This window comes from Metarhizium acridum (assembly GCF_019434415.1).
Source record: "Metarhizium acridum strain ARSEF 324 chromosome Unknown scaffold_141, whole genome shotgun sequence".
NCBI lineage: Eukaryota > Fungi > Ascomycota > Sordariomycetes > Hypocreales > Clavicipitaceae > Metarhizium > Metarhizium acridum.
In genome coordinates this window covers 2,821,623-2,842,929 of record NW_027094020.1, presented here as the reverse complement: position 1 = coordinate 2,842,929, position 21,307 = coordinate 2,821,623, and the positions used below count along the sequence as shown (strand labels likewise).

General features: G+C 53.4%; 4 protein-coding genes across 4 annotated transcripts; 3 read left to right on the top strand and 1 right to left on the bottom strand.

Annotated features, from left to right (window-relative positions):
• Nucleotides 1-159: 159 nt before the first annotated feature.
• Nucleotides 160-1,584, top strand: PEX2_1 (peroxisome assembly protein (Peroxin-2); the record flags this gene model as incomplete). Its single annotated transcript, XM_007815644.1, has 1 exon — nt 160-1,584. The coding sequence occupies one exon, from the start codon at nt 160-162 to the stop codon at nt 1,582-1,584; it is 1,425 nt and encodes a 474-aa protein (XP_007813835.1).
• A 403-nt stretch (nt 1,585-1,987) lies between these two features.
• Nucleotides 1,988-5,069, top strand: J3458_009492 (uncharacterized protein). The gene is made up of 2 exons (XM_066119821.1): nt 1,988-2,979; nt 3,069-5,069. The coding sequence occupies exons 1-2, from the start codon at nt 2,569-2,571 to the stop codon at nt 4,053-4,055; spliced, it is 1,398 nt and encodes a 465-aa protein (XP_065975618.1). The 5' UTR covers nt 1,988-2,568; the 3' UTR covers nt 4,056-5,069.
• A 2,879-nt stretch (nt 5,070-7,948) lies between these two features.
• On the top strand, nt 7,949-9,158 carry APT1_1 (adenine phosphoribosyltransferase). Its single transcript, XM_066119820.1, has one exon. The coding sequence runs from the start codon at nt 8,555-8,557 to the stop codon at nt 9,089-9,091; it is 537 nt and encodes a 178-aa protein (XP_065975617.1). The 5' UTR covers nt 7,949-8,554; the 3' UTR covers nt 9,092-9,158.
• A 1,269-nt stretch (nt 9,159-10,427) lies between these two features.
• J3458_009490 (uncharacterized protein) lies at nt 10,428-14,087 on the bottom strand. Its single transcript, XM_007815647.2, has 2 exons — nt 13,720-14,087; nt 10,428-13,658 (listed from the first exon to the last, which is right to left on the bottom strand). Exons 1-2 carry the CDS (start codon nt 13,873-13,875, stop codon nt 10,638-10,640), a joined length of 3,177 nt encoding a protein of 1,058 aa, XP_007813838.2. The 5' UTR covers nt 13,876-14,087; the 3' UTR covers nt 10,428-10,637.
• Between the last annotated feature and the right edge of the window lie 7,220 nt (nt 14,088-21,307).

Sequence of the window (21,307 nt, the reverse complement as noted above, 5' to 3'; positions counted from 1 at the left end):
TGTCTGTCGAATTGTCAGTCGTCAATGCGACCGCCTCCTACCCTCTGAGCTCTCCCTGCGCCGCCAACTGCTGCAAACGACCACAGCTTCTGATTTCGGCCCTAGCCCATAGCTCTCTTCCGTTCCCTCGTCGATGCTCCAATCTCCAATGCTGCACTCATGACCGACTCCAGCTTCATTCAAGCGCAACAGAGAGTCGCGGCGCGGCGCCAGGCTCGTGAGGCTGAAGCTGTCGCCATACTTGCCGCCCAGCGCGAAGCTTCCCGAGCCAGCTCTCAGCTTCAGCGACTGCCATTCCCCTTCAATAGACTCTCGCCAGCATGGGATGCCATGTCGTCGCGCGAAGGCACTCGGCCTGCATTTCGTGTCGCCCAGGTAGATGCCGAGCTGCTCGATGAGGAACTTGTTACCCTCCTCAGGGACCAGGTCTGCGATGCGCTCAAATACTTTGGCGGGGGACATTTGCACGACGACTGGTCGGCCGAGATTCTGCTGGCTCTCAGGGCCATCCTCTTCAAGTTGACCGTTTGGGACCACGACGCTACATATGGCGCGGCGCTACAGAATCTCAAGTACACGGACGCGAGGAAACACGGCCCTGTCCTTTCACCTCCTTCCAGAGTACAAAAGTCCCTCTACGGTCTGATCACCGTCTTTGGAAAGTATGCTTGGACAAGGTGGGAGGACTGGCTGTTGGAGCAAGATGACGGCTACGATCAGCCCAGCCCCCGAATTCGCCGCCTATCTCTCTGGACGTCGCGGCTGACTACAATGCATTCCACTGCGGCTTTGGCTTCGTTCTTGGTGTTCCTGCTCCATGGCCGCTACAGGACATTACTGGACCGAATTTTAAGAATGCGACTGGCGCCTCCGACAAGTCAGGTCAGCCGGGAAGTGTCATTCGAGTACCTCAACCGCCAGCTTGTTTGGCACGCTTTCACCGAGTTTCTACTCTTTGTTCTCCCCCTGATCGGCATCAACAAATGGAGGCGTTGGCTGAGCAAGACTTGGCGAAAGACCAAAGAGATTGTAAATTCTGGAGCCGAAGGCGAGAAGTCGGCCAATGGTGAATACGGTTTCTTGCCGGAGCGGACATGCGCTATCTGCTACCAGGACCAGAATGACTCCGCCACGACGGAAACAGAGATCATGGCGGCTGCAGCCTCAAGTGGTGTGATTGGCTCGTCACAGACCGATGTCACGAACCCCTACGAGACGATTCCATGCGGTTGCATCTACTGCTTTGTCTGTCTGGCTACGCGACTGGAGAGGGAGGAAGGCGAAGGCTGGACGTGCTTGCGGTGTGGCGAGCATGTCAAGGAGTGCAAACCGTGGAGCGGAGACGTGCTGGAGCCAGCAGTAGTGTCGTTCAGGTCGGCGTCAACCAAGACGGTTGCATTCACGGTCGACGTCACAGGCGGCATTCTGGAGGAGGAAGTGCCGCGGCGCGAACGTTCGGAGCCGGAGGAAACGTCTGCGGAGAATTCGGCCGACGACTTTGACGAAGGATTTGACGAGGGATCCGACATAGTGGATGAGGCGTCTGATGTTGGGTCTGATATCGGCTCGGATGGCGGCGATTGAGAGGGCGGGGTTTAATGTTGGCTCTCTTACGGTGATGGGTTTGGTCTAGGGTTTCAGGACAGTGGCCAAGAATTGCAGAGTCGAACAGTCAAGACGACGGGTGAATTGGCAGAGACAAGACGGCAGCCAATGCAATGTTCATGTATGTATACTAGAGTCTGTATTGTACATGATACGCTGATGGATAGTGCAGCTCGAGCGAATTCGAACTAGGAGCGTTCTATCCCCTCGTTCAAAGCTTGTCACGTGTGAGCGGGTTTCCTTGGATATACAATTACATAAAGCAATGTCTGTAGCTCCCGGGAGGCCCGAAACAGCTCGCTTGTTGATCGTACGGATGGTACGGGAATGTAGTAAAATACCGCAGGTACCTGGCAGGCTACCTCGTCAAAAACACGGTGAGCTTGTCCTCGGGTTGTGCGATCAGACGATGGCACCGGTGATAGAGGCTGGCAAGGCGGTTCGACCCGTCCAAAGCCGGCCGCCATTCAACCTTGAACATGCACGGCCCACTCGGCGTCCGCTCTTGCCCGCCCTGCCCCGTCACGGTACGTACCACTTCACTGTACGTACCTAGCATACGGGCATGTGCCTGGGCCCAAGGGCTGCCCTGCCTCGCGCCAGTGGCAGCTCCCGCGGCGTCGTCACAGGGGGCACGTCGACCCATGCATCCCATCTGCCAACATTGAATGGCACCGCCAATTGCATCTCCAACACCCAGGCATCTCTAGCCTTTCGGCCCAACGTGATCACGAACCGCGTCTGTGCCTAATCAACCCCGGCCTGGCCTCCAACATAGCCGCATACAAGTGCAACAGCAGAGCGGCCGCCTTGGCCTCAAATATCCGGCCCTCGCTGGCCCCCTTCCTTCACCCGGCACAAGCAGCGTTGGCTCTCGCGTCGTCAAACCCTCTGGCGCGAGAATCGTGTCCAATGTAGCCCGCGTGCTACTCCGTGCTCCTCCGTGCTACTTAATCTGCCCCAATGTCTAGCTTCTTCCAGTTCACACAAGGCACAGAGTCTCGCGTCCGACCAAACGACACATCCCCCCTACTAGGACGATTCCGGGCCGTACCTCCTCGCCCGGGCCAGACGCAGCGGCGATCTAGCCAGCTTGGGCTGCTATCGGATCGAACGTCAGGACTAAGCGATGGGAGAGGCAGTGTTCACCTTGGCTACGGGGCCCTGGTGGCTGCACAGCTCGCTGGCGAGGCTGATGACGATGCTGCCATAGACGACGACGACGACTATGATGACGACCTTTCCATGTGGCAGAAGGTTTGGCAGGGCTGCATCATGGACTTGTGGGTGAATCCGAAGCAGATTGCCGTCAAGAGGACCGTTGATAGGTGGTGGAGCAGGTATGGCCTTTTGGTGGTTTTGCCCACTGCCTTGGTGGGTTTCCATTTTCTTTTGCTCGTATTCGGACAAGTCTGATTACGAGCTGAGCGGGTTGAGCTGGCGTATACTGACGACGAGTATAGGCCATCGGATGGTGTGCCATACCCTTCCCCCAATACCCTCTACCCGAAGACGACAATCACAAATCTCCAGGGGATGTCGTCCGCAAGCCACCCAGTCACGGTTCTGCTGAAGTCCAGGTCAATTTTTGGTTTTTTCTCTTTGTCTACTACGGGTTCTACAACACCACTGCGCTGATATGGATCACCAAGGTCTTCAACTTGTACAGTCTCAACTGGTGGCCCAAGTCGCTGGGCTTCCCCGTGACTGTCTCTCTCATCGCCATCTTATCCATTGCCGTCCCGATTCCCATTTACTACATCCCCGAAACGCGTTGGCTTACCGTCCACAACACGTCGTGGATCTCGTGGACCTTCATCATCATGGCAACACCTGTAGCAATCGCCTTTCTCATACTCATGACCAATGAGAGACACATTGGTCTGCGGCACTCATTATCGGAAACGCAACGCATCTTTACATCATCGTGGTGGACTGGTGACCCAGACACGCTGCCTCCTAGGCGAGACCGACGCTGGCGCAACAACATTGCCTCGGATACTTTGGAGCCGGATATGTTGTACGTGAACCCGTCATTGCGTTCTCAACGAGTAGCCATGAGACGAAGGTGGTTGCCAGCGAGCTTTGTGAGGTTCCTTTGGTTCTGCGTCGCATTGTTTGTCGGCTTCATGGTGTATGTTATTGGAGAGGCATATGCCGAGTTGTATGTGCAGACTTTGCCGCACAACAATCTGGAGACGGTTGTCTATGTCTACGGTTGGGTCGCCACCGTGCATCTTCTGGACGCCTTGACGGGTTGGGTGCTGGGCATCCGCGAGGGCGAGCGAGTCGGGAGCTACCCGCTGAGTTGGGTCTTTAAGCTGTGCGTCATTCCTGGATTCCGTGTATACAAACATGGCCATCCCCGTTTCCACATTTGGTTGGGGTTGGCGTTGGGCAAATGCCTTGGTTTTATACATGACCCCCCCAAAAAAAGACAGTCAGACTAACACAATGTGCTACAGCTACTTCATGCTGACCTACCAGACCTACGTCCGTGCCCTATACGCCCGACTTCGCTCTCCGGGACAGTTCATCAGTCTCCAAATTCTCTCGTCCACATCCCTCGTCGTCATCACCCCCATCATGATGACTCGGTTTGTTCACCGCATCCTGACCGTCCTCGGCCTCAATGGCCTCAGCTACGGGTCATACCAAAAGCTCCAGACTCGCAATGTCTTCATTCGATTCCTCGCGGAAAACACGTCCATGGCCACCTTTTTGGGCAGCGTTGCTGTGCTGCACTACGGCGCCAACAAAGCCGTATACCCATTTTTCGCCTTTGAAAACTTCAACCTCACCGTTTCTGCGTCCTCGATTACCTGGGCGTGCGAGCTGATTGCTAGTCTTGCGGTACGGCTGCTCATTAGGCTCTGCTTCAAGGTGGACGTTGGACTGGAGGGCAAGTTGGATTTCACGGTCTGGCCAGAGCTCCTGCCGACTTGTGTGGCTGTGATACTGCATGTTCTGCAAAACATGCTGTTTTCTATAATACGGCTCCAGTTCCGTTGAATCCCCGATAGAATATACAATGTGTTTGCCCGCACAGGGAGGCATAGCTGTGTGGTGGCATTTTTGCTTTGCATAACGGTGTTACTTGGTACAGCGTCTGGGGCGGGGGAATGCAGACATCCCCGGTTTTTAGTCTTTATCGTGTTACAACAAGCTTGACAGGGGGGATGCCCAGACAAGTTGTTTTTCTTTTTGGAAAGAAGAGGGTGGGAGTCGTGGATGGCGGGTTTGAATATTGAACGTCTAGACTTGATGCCTTGGTTGTTTTTTTCTCTTTTTTTTTTTCAACGGGGGAGCGGCAGTTTTACTTGGATGGTTGTTTTTGTTGTCATTCTGTCCCTGTGACAGACTGATACCCCTTCTCTGAACTATGATTTTTGAGTTGGCTGTTCTGGGACAAGCATTTTAGCATATCATAGATACCTCACCATAATAGATCTGATTTCCTTTTGAAACCCCGGACTGGATGCATGAATTGTTGCTACGTGATGATTGTGTTCAATCTGTAAAAAGACGGGACGAGAGACTCAATTGAAACCAAGTGAAGGAGTTTTACACACACACAAAAAAGGCGGATCAAGAACTGCCAGGTACACAGGTAAATCAGAAATGTTTGCCTACGAGCTTGATGGCTTGCATGACGCCGTGCCACACCATATGCGCTGCAAGTTGCGCATCAACAGGGCTTGAGCTCTTGTTACCGCTTTCCCCTCCCCCGCAGAGGCGACGAGGACGGGGAGACGGATTCCAAGAAAGGAAGAACCGACGAGAGGGAGCCTTGTCATTGGTGCGCAGGTTGTTTCTGCAAGTGTTGGAGAGTTTGGCGCGGAAGGCTTGGGGGCAAGAGATGTCGGGATGGGAAAGGGACGCAAGATGTGATGTGGTTTTTTTGTTTGGGCTGCCTTGTGGTGGTGAAGGTGTGCAAGCATGGCACATTGGAGCCCAAGGGGTAGGGGTAGATAGGCTTTTGATGTTTTGTCAGAGGCCAGCTTTTTTTTTGGTTGATATCATGGTGTTTGGGAGCTGGTGTTCTTGGGACAGGCATGCTTGTCAAGCCGTGAAGCTGTAAAAGGACTTCTTCTATTAAAATGCTGTTGCTAGTCCGTACATTGCTGTCAATGTCGGAACTAGCCTTCTCCATCACCCATGTATGGCAACAGACAACCTGTTGACCTTGCCCATCTTTGCCCGGGCGTAGAGGGCAAGTTTGAAGCCTCATCTTGATAACGATAACATCTGTCCAACTATCCCGAAGTGCGGCCTCAAGCGAGGTTGACATCTCCTTCAGACCGGTGCCATCCGAGTCGATAGCCTTGGCGTTTGATCTATGCTCATTTTTTTGACAAATATGCATCAGCATGAGTATGTAGTATTCAGCATAGTTACCAGTCATAGCTCAAACCCAATTTCATGGACGTGTACCCGGACAACCAACCTATAGGGCAGGCATGTCTATACGGAGAACCAGCAACCGAGCCAAGTCAAGACGACAACCTGAAGTAAGTTTACAATGGAATCAATCCCATGTTCAGGCAACCAACTGGTCGGCGTGGCCCGGTTGGCACCTTGGCGGCTCCGGTATATTATGGCAGTCCAATCCCCTTGTTTGGCCCATGGTAAAATGCCTCGCGTAGTCGAGGATCAGCGACTAGGAGAGGCTTGCATTACTCGCAACAGCATAGAGCTTCATGTCTAGTAGCATTGGTATCGTAGTTGAAAAGTCACCGCCGCTTTGATATTCCATCTGTCTTGTTTTGAACCTCATAGTCTGGCAGGGCGTGCTGGGATACCCCAATATCGCTCGCACCTTACTAGCCTGCCTACCTGGCGAGCTGCCTAGGCTCACGCCATTGTTGTCGTAGTATACGAACAATAACGCACGACATGGTGCGCTCCGGACCAGCGCATCAAAGCCTGGTTTTAATTGGAGCGCACTCCACCGCAGAGATATGCAAGCCAAATGCTGGGCGGGACGAAGTGGGATGTCGCAAGCTCTCTTTTGGAAAGGCGGAAGGAAAGGATAATAACCGTCTCGTCGTGCGACATTTCTCAAACATCGGGCTAAGAATAATATACGTGCTAGGGACGAATGGTTCCGCAGTCCGCTCCGGACCGATCGGAATCAAGAGTAACACAATTCACCGCGTGTATCAAGGCCCGGGCCCGCGGGGCCGCCGTGGGTTTTTCTTCATGTTTGCTGGAGAAGAGCTATGGCAGCCCTTTCTTGGACTAACAGGGTAGTACTTGTTGGATCACAACACCTCACACCTCGCGCTTTAACACTTCACCCTCGTGTCGTGTCGACGTGGGCAGACGCTGTGACCGGAATGACTCCCACCTGCGCATTGGAAAGCATGCCATTTGCCCACAAGATTTCGACCGTGGCTTGCGTCCGTGCCAGACTGTGATGGTTGCCAATGGAGCACTCAATTTTCACCTGGCTGCAGTTGCGTCGGCCGTATTATGTCCGCGCTGATGCTCCCTGTCCACCCCACAGCTATCCATTGCTGGGTCGAGTACTGAGCGAGTAGTAGCATGAGAACTTTGCCCGATTGAAGCATGGAGTGATCCATTGGCTCTTTGTTTGTGTCGCAGCCCGCAAGGTTGCAGTTCAGCCATCTGTAGATGCATTGTATGTTTCGCGTACGAGATGAGAGGGAGTGAGTGACGCGGAGCGGGGGAGTAGAGTATGCCATGTTGAGTCAGGGCTTCTATGTATGATATTGTTCTCTTGGGCAATGATGGTGACGGGACCCAAGAGCTATTCGGGAACCGGTCTGACCTTGATTGATTGCCAAGAAGAGTTTTTGACTCGCAAGCTTACTTACACACACACGTGCTACCGTGGGCCGTAATCGCCATAGTCGACAATCCAGATATTTGATGGAGTCAATGATTGAGCCGATAAGCACTGGCACTAAGCCATGCCATAACACGCGCGCCATACTTATGCGCAAGGTAGCTGGGAGCTCAAGCCATTTTAGGAACCCGTGCGGTAGTTAGCTGAGGATCCAGGACGCCAGGACACCAGGACACCAAGTTTGGCCGCGGAGAGCATGTCCAGAATGTTTTGATTGCCGCAATAATGCGAGAATACAAGCAAAGCACAACAAGAGGCCGTAGCCGTAACCGTGGCCCGACGGATAGAGGTACTCCGTACCTGGACCACACGAGGAGAGGAAGGACCTGGTCGATGGTGCAAGTTCATGCCCTTGACTGCAACGTGGGCCGATCTGGGTTGCCGCTCATCGTTAAGCCGTCCGGTATCATAGATATGGAATAATAGGAGACAATCTTTGAAGTTGAAAAAAAGATACAAAAAAATGCACACCGACTTTCACTTGTGATGCACTTGGCCTTGCCTGGTGCGGCCTGGCGTGGCCTGGCGTGGCCCACGTCAAGTTCGGACCTTGAACCTCTCACGCATTAGCTGGTTGCCGTGAGCGCGCGGCGCCATCAAAGTTCTTTTTCCTTCTTTCCTGACAGCTTGGGCGACTAGTGGTTCCTGCCCAGGCTGGGACAGATGAGCTGTCTCGTCTCCCCTCCCCCACCACCCCTCCATACGCTGCTGGCCCAGACTGTGCCATGGTGCATATGTCCTGGCAACTGGCTCCTGCTGTGTGCCGGGCCACTCCTCCCTTATGCGTCTTGTCCTGCGGCGTCGCTGGACATTTGTGTACGCAGTACGGAGGCTGGAGTACCGAGTACCTGTTGCGCATCCCAGCTCGCCAGCTCCCGCCAGCCCGCTGAAAATTCTCACAGACACACCTACCATCCTCTCTGGCTCACTCCTCTGCCACTCCTCTGCCTTGCCTTGCCTTGCCGTCGACCAGACCCTTTCACTCCTCCTCTTCCGTTTGCTTGATCCTGACTCTGCCTGCTTCTCTTCCTCTTCTTCCTCTTCTCCCCTTCTTCGTTCCTCTCCTCCCGCCTCACAATGACCGGGCCCCCTCCCCCAGACCACACCTCAGACCTGTCGTCCAATATCCAGACAACCGCTGCTTCAACTGCTCAAGATGCCGAGGGACGACAGCCCGCCGCCGCCGCCTCCGCCGCCGCCCAACTCGCCAGTGCAAAGATAAGCCTGCGCAAGACACTTCGCCAGTTCCCCGACTTCCCTATTCCTGGAATTGACTTCGTTGATATCATGCCCTTGTTCGCCAATGTCGACGCCCACGCTACTCTCGTTTCCGCTCTCGAGCTGCAGATTACCCAGACCTTCAACAACGTAAAGCCCGATATCATTGTTGGACTTGATGCCCGCGGCTTCCTCTTTGGCCCTGGCCTTGCTCTGAGTCTCGGCGTCGGCTTTGCCGCCGTTCGCAAGAAGGGCAAGCTTCCCGGCCCTTGCGTCACTGCTGAGTACGTCAAAGAGTACGGCAAGGATTTGTTTCAAATGCAACAAGATGCCATCAAGGAGGGGCAGAAGGTCCTCATAGTGGACGACATTATTGCAACTGGTAAGCTTGGCTAACAACTCGATCAATTGCCACGTCCATGGAAGAAGCTCATAGTATAATCTTAGGTGGCTCTGCCAAAGCCGCAGCTGATCTCGTCACGCAACTCAAGGGCCAGGTCATGGGCTATCTGTTTATTCTGGAAGTTCCCGGTCTCGACGGCCGTGACAAACTTGGCGCGGCTCCTACAGCCATCCTGCTAGAGGGCGTTTAAATAACCCTCAACGACCCGATCCACCGCCACGCCCCGATGTCGACACCTTAATTCTCCCGTCTTTAGCGACGGAGCTGGCGAGTATTTGCACAAAGGCACGGCCAATGGCCACAAACACCTTGTTTTCCCATCGCGATGGTTGACACGAGTTGCGAGTTTTCACACACACGGGTGCGAGTTCGACACAAAAACAAACCTAAACCAAGGGCGTTTGGAAATATGTTTTATATAAAAAAAAGTTCAATTTTGTTCTCATTTTCATGATGGGTGGTGGCATTTTGTGTTTTCTTTTCTCATTGGTATAGACGGAATAATTTCAAGAAACCCCACAAACCTGGTTGGAAACCTCCAAGGACACCTTTTGATCGGCTCCGAATATGAGGACTTGGAAGCTGATGCGCAGCCATACTAGACGAGCAAAAACGAGTTTGTCTTTAATACAACAACTATGACGTTTTGAGCATCTGAAAGAGCGGTTCAACACATGATTGAGAGGAAGATATCTGGTTTCTTTTTGATGATTGATAGATTTCTTTTGGTAGTGGGAAAATGCAACCTAAGCGCCTGTATCTACCCAGTCTAAAAAGATAAAAAAAAACCAATAGTCCAACGTTTTCCCGCTCAGTGGTCCCCGTAAATGATATCTGTGTACCTGATTTGACAATTCATTTGCGTCTTGCCAGTTCGATCAGCTGAGCACACCACTTGGTAGGGCATACTGTATTTCAGTCTGTGTTGCTCCTGGACTCACCATGGCATCCCAAGAGGAACAAGGGTTTTACGCTTCGTACGTGTTGCATTTGGGGTGAGACGACTCTCGAGCTGGCCAATGTATGATGTAGCAGATAGATCAAAGAGGGCCGCTACGGCTTCATTTCTAACCAGAGATGGAGATGGAGACCCCAGGCGCAGAGTAGTTTCCATGAAAGGCTAGGAATCCCACGGACGACAGTATCGCCGCTCTCACTGTAGAACCTGCAGGGCACACCAAGATACCAGATGATGATGTCTACATCTGGCCCTTGATTGACGACTGGCCGCGCGCTACTTCAATTATGAAATGAATGCATACCAAGGATCCCCGTGCTCGGCGTGCTCAACTTGGCCTGGGGCCGTTCGTCATCGGAATCAAGCCTGCACACACTCATACGGCATGCAGTGTGCCTGCCGGGCAAGCAAGGCAAGCAAGGCAAGCAAAGTCTTTGTGCACTCGGGCAGTGCCCATTGTCTACCCTTTCTATACACGCTGCTTTATTAATTTACGTGGCATTTGCTCCGTCAAAAAATTACATTTGTAGAGAGGCTTTACATCAACATTCAGATTCGAGGGCAATACCATGTACACACTGCTACAACACTACCGCATTGTCGATGATGAGCCCCTGGCTCACAATGGTGTACTTCCGGCGCATGCCGACGGCGAGTGCGCTGTGGAATAGATCGTACTCTCCTCTTGCCACACGCATCAGCACCAGCGGCACCCCGTGCAGTCTCTTCATGCCCCTTGGCGTGAGCTGCTCCACCTCCATCAGCGGCCTGGGCAGCTCGTCCCTGTGCTGGCCGTGCTCGTCGGCCTCGTCTACCACAATGACCAGCTGTAGCGAGTTGCGACGCGGCGCAAAGGCCGGGATGTTTGCGACCTTGTCGCTGAAAGAGCACCCGCCTCGCCTGATGACGATGACCTGGTGGTCCCTGGGCGCGGAGTCGGGGAGGGGCCCGGAGCAGGCTTCGTCGGCAATGTAGATTGCTTTCCAGGGGAAGTTGGCCATGGGATCGTCAGAGTTGTAAGTCGGACAGCCGGGGATCGGGCTGTCGAGGATGGCGGGCACGGGGTACGACCCTGCGCCGACAGAGGTGAATGCCTGCCACGTGTAAAAGGAAGCGGAGATGGAGTCGCGCGTTTCCGATGCGGGGGCGTCCGTCTCTGAAGGGTCGAAGACGGAAGTTACTGCCCGGAGGAGGTGTTTGAACAGCGACTCGGACGGGAGGACGCCCAGGTCGGCGTCGTCAAGGTCGGTTTTGATATTGCTAGAAAGTATGGCGGAGGAAGAAGAAGATGATGATGGAGGACTGGTGTTTTCAGGGGTCGGAGGCGTGGTGAAATTTGAGGGACGGGGCGCTTCAACGAGGACCTGTATGTTGACCGAGTCTTTGTGCCGCAGGCATGTAAATGCATCATCCTTGAGATGCCGGACGTGCTCTGCGTGGAAGAAGACTGTTTCATGACGACCAAGCTGTGTGTTACCCACGTGTGTTATCCTCCAGATATGTTCGCCCCGGTCGTCGCTGAATTCTCGCTCAAGCTGCAACCGGAGGCCCTCGAGATTCGTGGCTGTCGGACCGAGGTAGCTATACCATGCAATGTGGGCACCAAGCCTTGAAATCAATGAGCTTGCAGCGTCGGTGGCCGGGAATTCAATGGCCGAAATCACTCGTTGGGGGGGAGCGACGCAGGTCCCATTTGCTGGGAGCATAGTGGGAGGGAGTGTCCAGGGGAAGATGGTGTGGTTGGACTTGGCGCGGTATTTGGTGACCAGGCCTCTCTTTTCGTCATGCACGAGGACCTCTTCAAAAGGGCCTTGAAGGTTTGGTGTGTTGTAGAGGTTGGTGAAGCGGGATACACTGAACAGGTCGGGTCTGGAGGCAGTAGAGGACCCAGTCAAGAGATCTTGTGAGGGCGGAGGGGCTGGGCACGTATTGGTAAAGTTCTCGTTGTAGTAGCTGGAGACGGATACGTCTTTGAGATTGCTGGATTGGCGCTTGCGACGGACGGGCTTGCTATTCTTGCCCCTCGGTATGACGAGAGGATGGCCTTCAGTGGTAAAGACGTAGGCGGCGTCGAGGTTGTTTAGAGGATGATCTGGGTCGAACAGGAGATACATGTATTTGGTGGTTTCGCCGAGGAAGAAACTCTCCATGCGGTTTTGTTTCTCCCCCGTTCGAACATCTTGCAGCCCTGCCCAACCACACGGCGCGTAACAGCGACGCCGGATATCCTTTAGAACCATTTCGCCAACGTGAAGGTACCATGGGTCTTTGGTCGCGCGATAGATGTGGTACGTCGATTCTATGAATTCAGGTCGACCAGGCCACCAGCCAATACCAGGCTCGACGTTGTTTTCGCGAATGGACCAACGCTCGGGCAACGCCGAGTATCTCGTCCACAGCGCCGTGTACACGAGGTTTGCCTCAACAGCTTCGTCCACCTCGCCAGCTAGCGCCAAAAGACCGGGGTAGAAGGCCCCCAAGCTATCAATCCACATGGTATACGGCTGGCCCGTCGCCCGATGCGAGTTGGAATAGTACGGGAACTGGCTTCTATCCGTGTAGATGTGCCGTTTAACAGACGCATGTGCTTCATGCCACGCTCGGAGAAACGCATCAGACGAATGCATTTCATGCGGCAAGGGCTCATGAAGAGAATTCGGGTCCAACCAATTTGTTGTGCTTTGTCTTCGAGACCTTGTCACATTGGGCATCTCCTGCCCCGAAAGAAGAACATGGCTCTTGAAAGCATATTCAAAAAAACTGTCCATGCCTGCACCAATGCCCGAGTGAGGGCCTATCCAAAAGCCGCGCTCCGCGTCAATTCCGTTACCAATCAGGCCAATTTCGCTTCGCCGTCGCCAAACTTCCCAAAACGCTCGCTTGGCTACATTCTCAAATCTCGGATCGCCCGTTAGCCTACTGAGAACCGTGAACTCCAAAGTCAGACTGCCTGCGCCCGCGCTGCAAGTTTCTGTGGTCTCTGGGCGCCCTTCCTCATCCTTGGATTTGTCTGCTTCTCCGTTAAGAGGAGAATGGACGTAAAAGGGTATACCGGTGCGGAGATTCACCCTGGGATAAGGAATTCCAGTCTTGGTGTAGAAGGCTGGCAAGAGCCTCTCTGCTAGATCAAGAGCAAGCCTGAGTAGCTGGCCATCATATTTGAGTCCGTTTGGCCAGGGAATCGGTGCAAGTTCCAATGGATCCTGTTCAGAGGTTTCTGCGGGCTTTGGGGTGTACCCCGTTATGGGTAACTCTCCAATGGCAAACAGATGGGCACTCAGAAGACCACCTAGTCCTCTGATCACCGTTTCAAACACTTGGACTTTACTGTCGAGGTCGAAGCCACGAGCGCGCGCACCCACACCCGACGGACCGCGTCGACCATCCCCATAGAGACGAACGAACTGGGCAACTCCATCTTGAAAATCGCTCAGAGCTTGAGGGCCTGTATAGGAGCCGTCTTGCGGGCCGCCTGCTAATATGGCGAGCGTTGATAAGCTGTCGATCAGGGTAAGAGAATAGTTGCCCAGGGCATCGTTTACTTCAATCCGGGTCAGGTCGTCACGGTCTCGAGTTAGAGCACCACACGTTAGTGGTCGCAGCTGTTCATAAATCGGCAATTAGCAACCTATTCAAGCAATCAGTCCCTGCGCACCGCCATACCTCATCTTCCGGGAACGCATGCTTCATGTAGTTGCTGAACCCGTGATAGAACATGTCGACCGTGTCCTGGCGCAACTGCGCCAAGTAATCCGCCCGCATAGATGTCGTTATCCATGGTAGCAAGGCGCACACTAAGAGCGTCGCGACGACAAACATCGTGTCCTAGGACTTCATCCGGCCAAACTGTGATTGTCGTGTGCTCACGTGTGGCGACAACCAGGTCCTCAATCAAAAGGTATGTCTCTCGCTAGCAACGGCGCTTCCCGGCCAGAAGCTACATACACCTATGGAGGTACAGATATGTATCCCCCATCTGCACGATGTCGTGGGGGAACCGTTGTGATCCCTGGTAACGGTTCGGATTTGGGACTTGATTGTGGTCGTAGGTTGCATCAACTTGACGAGTGTCATCATTGTGTGGCGCCACAATGTTATCTAGGCGATGGGACTGTGGCGTTGGACTTGTGGCTGCTATCACTTAGAGCCTTGGCCATGCAGAGGAGCCATCACTAAATTGGATCCGTACTCATGCAAGTCGCCAGCACTGTAGGTGAGATGTGGCAAGATGATTGACGAATATTTTTTGAAGGCTAGCTAACGGTAAGCGGATTATAATATTAAATTGATTAAAAAATCAAAATCAAAAGGGGGGGCTAAATGCAAGTAATCTAGTAACACTGCATTTTGGCCGTACGTCGGCCAGGGAACCGTAACTAACCACGCAATACACCATGAACGCATCACGATGCGTCAGACCACTAGCTGAATTGGTGACTCATCACAGAGAAAATAACATACAACATGTTTCGAGAGTTTTCATCACAGAGTGAGATGAGAGTTGGCGACGAAATCGAAAATAAAAACGAGGCTAGATTTGAAGGCTCAAAAATGCCTAAAGGACTAATTGGCTAAAGCTTAGGCCTTGATAATAGATTGAAAGGGGGTTCTCCATGAAACCTAAGCCCAAAGTTGGGCCATTTGAAACGTGGTCGATGCAAGATGCGGGAGCGATAGAGTCTTTTTCAACAAGATTATCAGTACGACACCCCTGAAAGCTTGAATCAAAAAACACCGAGTAGACATCACCATCTTCGCCACCTGCCAAACCTAAGGGACACAAACCATGCAAGGTAGTTGCCCGCCGGCACCAAGGACCGGAAGCCTCAGAGATTGTTGACAAAGGTTCCCCCCCATGGCGACTACGCAGAGCACTGCTTGATCAAGGGATACGCGGACCATCGATAGACAATGGCAGATTGTATTTACCTGTCAACAGATATACACCGCCATCCTACGGCTTATATTTCACAATAGGGGGCAAATCGCCCCGTAGGTATCCTCCCCGGCGAAAGAGACCCCCCCCCCCCCCCCCCCGGCCATACAAGTTTCTTCAAGGCCATGGCTCCTGAAAACTCTGATCCTTGCTGGTCTTGAGGATATATTTGCAACGCTAGTTGACTAGGGAGCCTTGTGGATTTCGGGACCATCTGTTGAAATACATCGGGGCTTCACACCGTCACAGAATTGGTATACTAGTAGAAAATACTACGCCACCCCTTGCACGTTAGAGCTGTGGGTGCAAGGGGTACGATCATCCGAAGGCTGGGAGTCCTTGGGCCAAGCAACTATTAAGCCATTACATTTAGCTAGCTATCTAGTTATGCAGAGCCGTGGTCTGACCTATATGGATTCCGTGTAAGGACCTGTCGTCTTCTATGCCGCTCATCCCTCATCTTCATCTTCATACCCTCTGGTGGAGACTCGTAAAACAGGTGACCACGATCAAAGGGCGCATCCAGCATCAAGCCCTGGAGCGTTTTTACGCGAGAGACAGCTACGTAGCTTAAACCAGTCTGAAAGTCCCGACAGGAGAGATCTGTCACGATGACATCTTCAGTGATGCTCTGCGACTTGTGAACCGTAATGGCGTAGCATACGATCAGGGGAAACTGCGTGCGAGTGCAGAGAGTGCTTCCGATGAGGAAGTCCCTGTCTACTGGGAGAATCGGGACAATCTTTCTGCCATCAGCGGTGGTCAGGAACACAGGTCCACTGTACTTGTCAAACTCCATCATGATAACACAGGGAGGGTCTTGGACTGGGTCAGCCCCCGGTGCCCAGCCGATATCGTAAACGGTACCGCGAGCGCCGTTGCAGAGACCAACTGGCTGCCAAAGGTTAGATGTCAGCATCAGACGGGCGCCAATGCATATAGGGATCTGCTTCGCAAGGTTGCCCGCCTTGTCATCAGGCGCCGCAGCCGCGCCAAGGCCGACATTCTTAGCCTTGACCTGAATGACTGGCCGGCCGAGGCGGTCGAGGTGGTAGTGGTTATATTCGTTCACCCTATCTTTCGTGGCGTATACTCGCAAGGCGTTGGCGAACCTGGCGACCTCCAGATCATCTAGCTTCGCCTGTACTCGACCGGAAAGGAGTTTCCAGGACTCGACTGACAGTTGGAGGAGCCGCAATTCCTCGAGAGCTGTGCGAAACGCCTTCTGATCGTCGCCCCGTTGCCGTTGGACAACCTTCAAGAAGACTGATTTATCGAAGCGTCTATATGCGTTCCTGCCTTTGATCTCCACTCCCTGCACCTCTTTATCGTAATAGAGCGGCTTCTGTAGCACGGGTGGAAGCTGGAAGAAGTCGCCAACCAGAAGGATGTTAAGACTACCAAAGAACTCCTCATTCCTACTCGGGAACGCCTCGCGCAGGCGGTCATCGATCCAAGAAAGCTGTCGCAGTCCCAGCATGCTCTTCTCATCGATGATCAGGTAGTTGATGTCCTTCAGCTTCTTCTGGAGCTGGGCCATGTCAGTGGGCGAGAGGGGCTTGAAGTCCTTGTTGATTGGAAGGTGTAACAGGGAGTGCAAAGTAGTGCCCGATATCTGATTTCCCGCGACGCCAGTGGGCGCGGCACGCCAAACAGGTATCCCTCTCCCGGCAGCAGCGGCTTGGAGGTGCGCGGAGAGCAAATTAATGAGGTATGACTTCCCGGTACCACCTCCACCATCCACATGGAGCAGCAACTGAGAGGGTTCCTGATTCAGGAAGTGGTCCATCACGGTATCGTATACTAAGCGCTGATCCCGGTTTAGGGAATCTCGAGCTTCCAAGGGCTGATGATCCACATCAAGGTCAAGGCGGTTTGCCGCCTTGCGTTGCTTCCAGTAGTCGCCCTTGAGAATACCGTCATCAGTATACCGTCCAACGTGAGGGGTCCAATCATAATTGATGTCGATGTCTCGGCGGCCGAGCATGTCGATATCCTCTTCCTCCAGCGGGCGGTCGGGAAGCATGCGGGCGAGTTCATGCCAGTCTTCATCCACAATGGGCTCTTCATGGACCTCAAGCTCAAATTCGTCGTCCTCAGCCCTCAATTCATTTGTATCTGGCTCCCCATAATGATCGTCCGCATGGGTGTCACGGTGCTGCTCTCTGCAAAACCTGTACGCAGCCGCGAAGGAATCGAACCGCTGCCCGCCCACGGTGAGCAACTCCTCTGGAGAGCGATGCGGATGAGCCATCATCAATTTAACACGGCAGAAGTCACCAAACTGGGGAGATGCCTCCACGGACCTGTATCGAGGAAAGTAAGACAGGACTCTCTTCTTCGCGTTGGCAGCGAGTCTCCTCCACGTCTTGAGATTATACGATTGCAGGTACTCGAGGTAAGTTGCATCCTCGTGCTGGTCATTTCTCTCGAGATACCTCCTGTAGCTGCCGACGGTCTCGTTGACATCTTCATCCACGCGATACGAACGTGCATGTTGCTCCAAAGGACGGCAGTCGACAGAGACCACCATCCGCGTGCCTTCCTGCAGAGGAATGTTAAGGAGAAGATGGGAAATCTCCTGCGCCGAGTAATCTCTCTCGGCAATCAGCTTATTCATCAGGCGAGAGGAGAAGGATAATAGCGGCTGAAGGTGTGCCGTGTGCGGCAAAACCTGGTCTGCAAGCTTACAGTAAGGCTCAGTCTTCTTCTCAGATTTGCTGCAATACTTGGCAGCGTACGTAATAACCGCCTGTAGGCTGGTGCAAGGAGATATGTCGATATTGGCTAGCCAGCCTAGTATAATGGCGGGATTGAAGTGATTCATGAGGTTGTCATTCCGCGCCGCCTCGAAGACATAGTACGACTTGCCTTCCTTCCTGATCACTGCGGCCAGCTCCCGCAAGGCACGAGGAAAGTCAAAACGACACTCCCGCTCTGGATTGGCCGCATTGGCCGCCTCGATATCTGCAGCAGCGCCTTCCATATCCCTCGCCAGATCAACGGTTCTCTTCCTTACGCGTAAGCAGTATGTGGTATTGCATCTGTGGCGCTGGCAGCGGTTGACGATTTGTGAGAGACGCAGGAATGTCAGTTCTGTACTCAGTGGATCTACGCTCAGGGGGTTACCCTCACCCTGGGGCATAGTCCTAGTCGGCTCAGGATTAATGGCAGTGATGTGGAATCCCCACGTGCGTGCAAAAACATCACGAGCGGCTTCATCCACCATGTCGACTCTTGGGCAATTCTCCATCCAGTACAGGCCATGGTTGTGCGGACTGCCACGCCCTTGCCATTCATACCGATCCCAGTAATCCGTAATGTTGAACTTCTTGCTTAACACGATATCTCGAAAGAAACAGTATCGGCGGTAGAAATGGAAAGCAGCAATGTGAGGATTCTGACGCAAAAGTTGGCGCGAGAGACCCATCCTCTCGGACTCGGACGCAGCCAGCCATTCATCATATCGGGGCATGTGCTGGTAGAGACTCCGCCAGTGTAAATCTGCCGGGCTGAATGTGATGAATGCACCAGGACATCCAAGGTTGTAGGCATAGGCCTCGAGGTCCTGCCTCTTCCTGTTCCAGAAGGGGCGCGTGCCGCGAATAGGTACCGCATGTCTTGTGATTGAGTTGATTAGCACCTGCGCCTCAGGGTCCTCGCTGTGCTCCAGTGCCTGAACAAGCTGCTCCCGTGTGAGCGGTTCATGACTACCATCGTGTTGCTTCACGAAGAATTTGGACCGTGCACGGGCCTGTGACCGCATCAGAGTATTGAAGGCGACGAAGCGGAAGGTCGGGTGGCGTGCAAAACGCCCGTCATGCCAGCGCATCGCGTGCTCGATGTAGTCCTTGTAGTCGATTGACCGTAGCCGAGGCTCAACAAAGTCGGCTCTCCCGTCAGGAAAGAGGCAGGGAAAAGCTAAGGAGAGTAGGGCATGAGAGCGATTGAACTCATTAATGGGTGTGCGCCGTATATTCGGAAGCTGCAGCTCGTGCTGCACCTGCTCCTGGAAGCTTGTGGAAAGCCTTGGTTCAGCTTCTGGTTCTCCGGCAAGAATAGACCGCAGAGCATCGAGCTCCGTGTCCTTGGCCAAAAGGTCCGGCACCGCAGCCTCGTCCTCCAGGTCCGGTTCTGCCTCCTCATCTTCCTCGGGTCCAACTTCGGCAGCCTCCACCTGGCTCTGGGGGATGTCGTCCAGGACATTGCCATCTTGAGGCAATTGACTCAGCCGCTCTTCGTCGATGACGATGCATCGATAGCCAGGATGATGGCGCCGGAGGTAGTTAAGCCATATGGCAACTGGCTGGCGGCGTACACGGAACTGGCGGGTGAATTGCCGGCTAAGGTTTGCATGGGACGACGTATTGGAAGGACGGAGTAATACAGTGTTCAACTCCCGCGGCAAAAGCGGGAGTTGGTTGTACACCAAGCCAACCTCGCGGAGAAAGTGAACAACATGTCCCCGATATTTGTACTGCTGGCCCCGCACAAGCATAATATTCACGTGGACGTGAACACGGCCTATTAAAGACTCTTCAGTAGGTGTAAGCTGAGGCAATTGAGTCGGTACGGAGCCAAAATCCAACTGGTTGTCCACAGAGAAGAAGTACGGCTCTTCAGGGCCGCGTTTATCATCCTTTCGACAGCAACGCGCACAAATGCCATCAGAATCGATCTTCATCTGGAACCAACGCTCTTGACATCGACCACAAAATTGCATTTGGTCATTGTCCAGCTTTGTCCAGAACTCACGGAGGATTGCTTTATCACGACAGGTCAAGGCGCAAGCGTCCAGGTCCCCATTCCACACCGGATCTTGTGCGTGAAATACGGCCGATTCTTCAGGTGGAATCATCACTGGACTCCGGTACCGTCGTGGCGGCCCCGACGATCGAGTTTGCCTTTGAGATTTTTTTGGCCGCCCTCCTGTACCAGGGGCAGGACCACGGCGAGCACGGCGACGAGGCCCTGACTTTCTGGAAGGCTGCCGCGAGCAATAGCGAAGAGGGCTTTCGTCCAAGGCATTGCTATTATCGTTCCCGTCTTCGTCCCCTAGATCGGAATCAGACTCTACCCCTAGGTGTTCGAGGTACTTCCGTGGTCGAGCAGGTGAAAGCAGCAAGTTGAAATAGTCCTCGACGTCAACATCAGATTCAGAGAACTGTCCCCTGTCATCCGCTTCCTTGGTCATTCCATCCCCATCTGGGAGCTCATTTGCCTGTAGTCGATCTTGACTCCCAGCTACGTTCCGTGGTTAGCTTGAACAAACTGCCGGGACCACAGCACAAGGATACCTTCTCCAGGACCATCAGAACCTTCAAAGACGCCGAGTTGAGAGATTGTGGGAGTTAGTGACACAGCCTCCCCTGCACGGCGTCGTGAACGATGGTCGCGCCGAATAGTGGCCTGCTTGGCCCTGGCGCCGGCCTTGGAGGCATCATCTTGCGAGTCCTTCCCGCCCTTGTGGAACCTAACAGCCAGGTAAGAGTAGTCCACACCAGTCGTGCTGCTTCGGACAGTAGATGGATCAGAATGTGAGGCGACAGGATCGGTCGAGGGCGGCACAGGCGGTGAGGGAGCTAGAGCCCGGAAGAGCCGCGAGCTCGCTTGGGTTGGTGGGATCGGCGTCCCCAGCACTATCTGCGGCTGGCTGCCTGGCTCTCCGAACAAACTCCTAGCTGTATGTTGTTGCCGTAGCTTCTCTGGCGATGTAGGTTGGGTTCCAGATCTCTGGTTAGGAGGCGATAGGCCAGCGTCTCTGTCGGTTCTTTTCGGGGCAGATCTCTCAGCTGAGGTAGGACGGACAGCCAGCTTTCTCAATGCAAGGACGGCACCTTTGGACCTGGCACGCTTGATCAGGTTAGGGAGGCATATATAGTATATCAATGGTGTCAGTTACCTCGGAATTGCGGTGGTCCCGGCATTCCAGACAGGTTGTAGTTGGATTGGCAGATTTCCTCCTGCTAACGAAATTACTTGGTGATTTTGTTCGGTCGCAAGACGGGCAATGGACTGCCAATTCAGATCTAGGACTAATATTACCCCTAGAATCATAATCCATACCCAACCATGCGGTACATCTGTTTCAATAATGGAAGAAAGGCTGCTGGCCAAGCAAACGAACAGATCGCTGGGCAAATTTAGCGATTGTAAACGATTGTAAACGATTGTAAACGATTGTAAACAGAGAAGTAAACAAAGAAGCACCGACAGACGGTGGCTGTCCTTTACCCACTTTTCTAGAGCCACCAACCAATCCAGCCTTCTTTCGCGATTTCCCATACAAAATTTGGACCAATAGAAACTTATTTG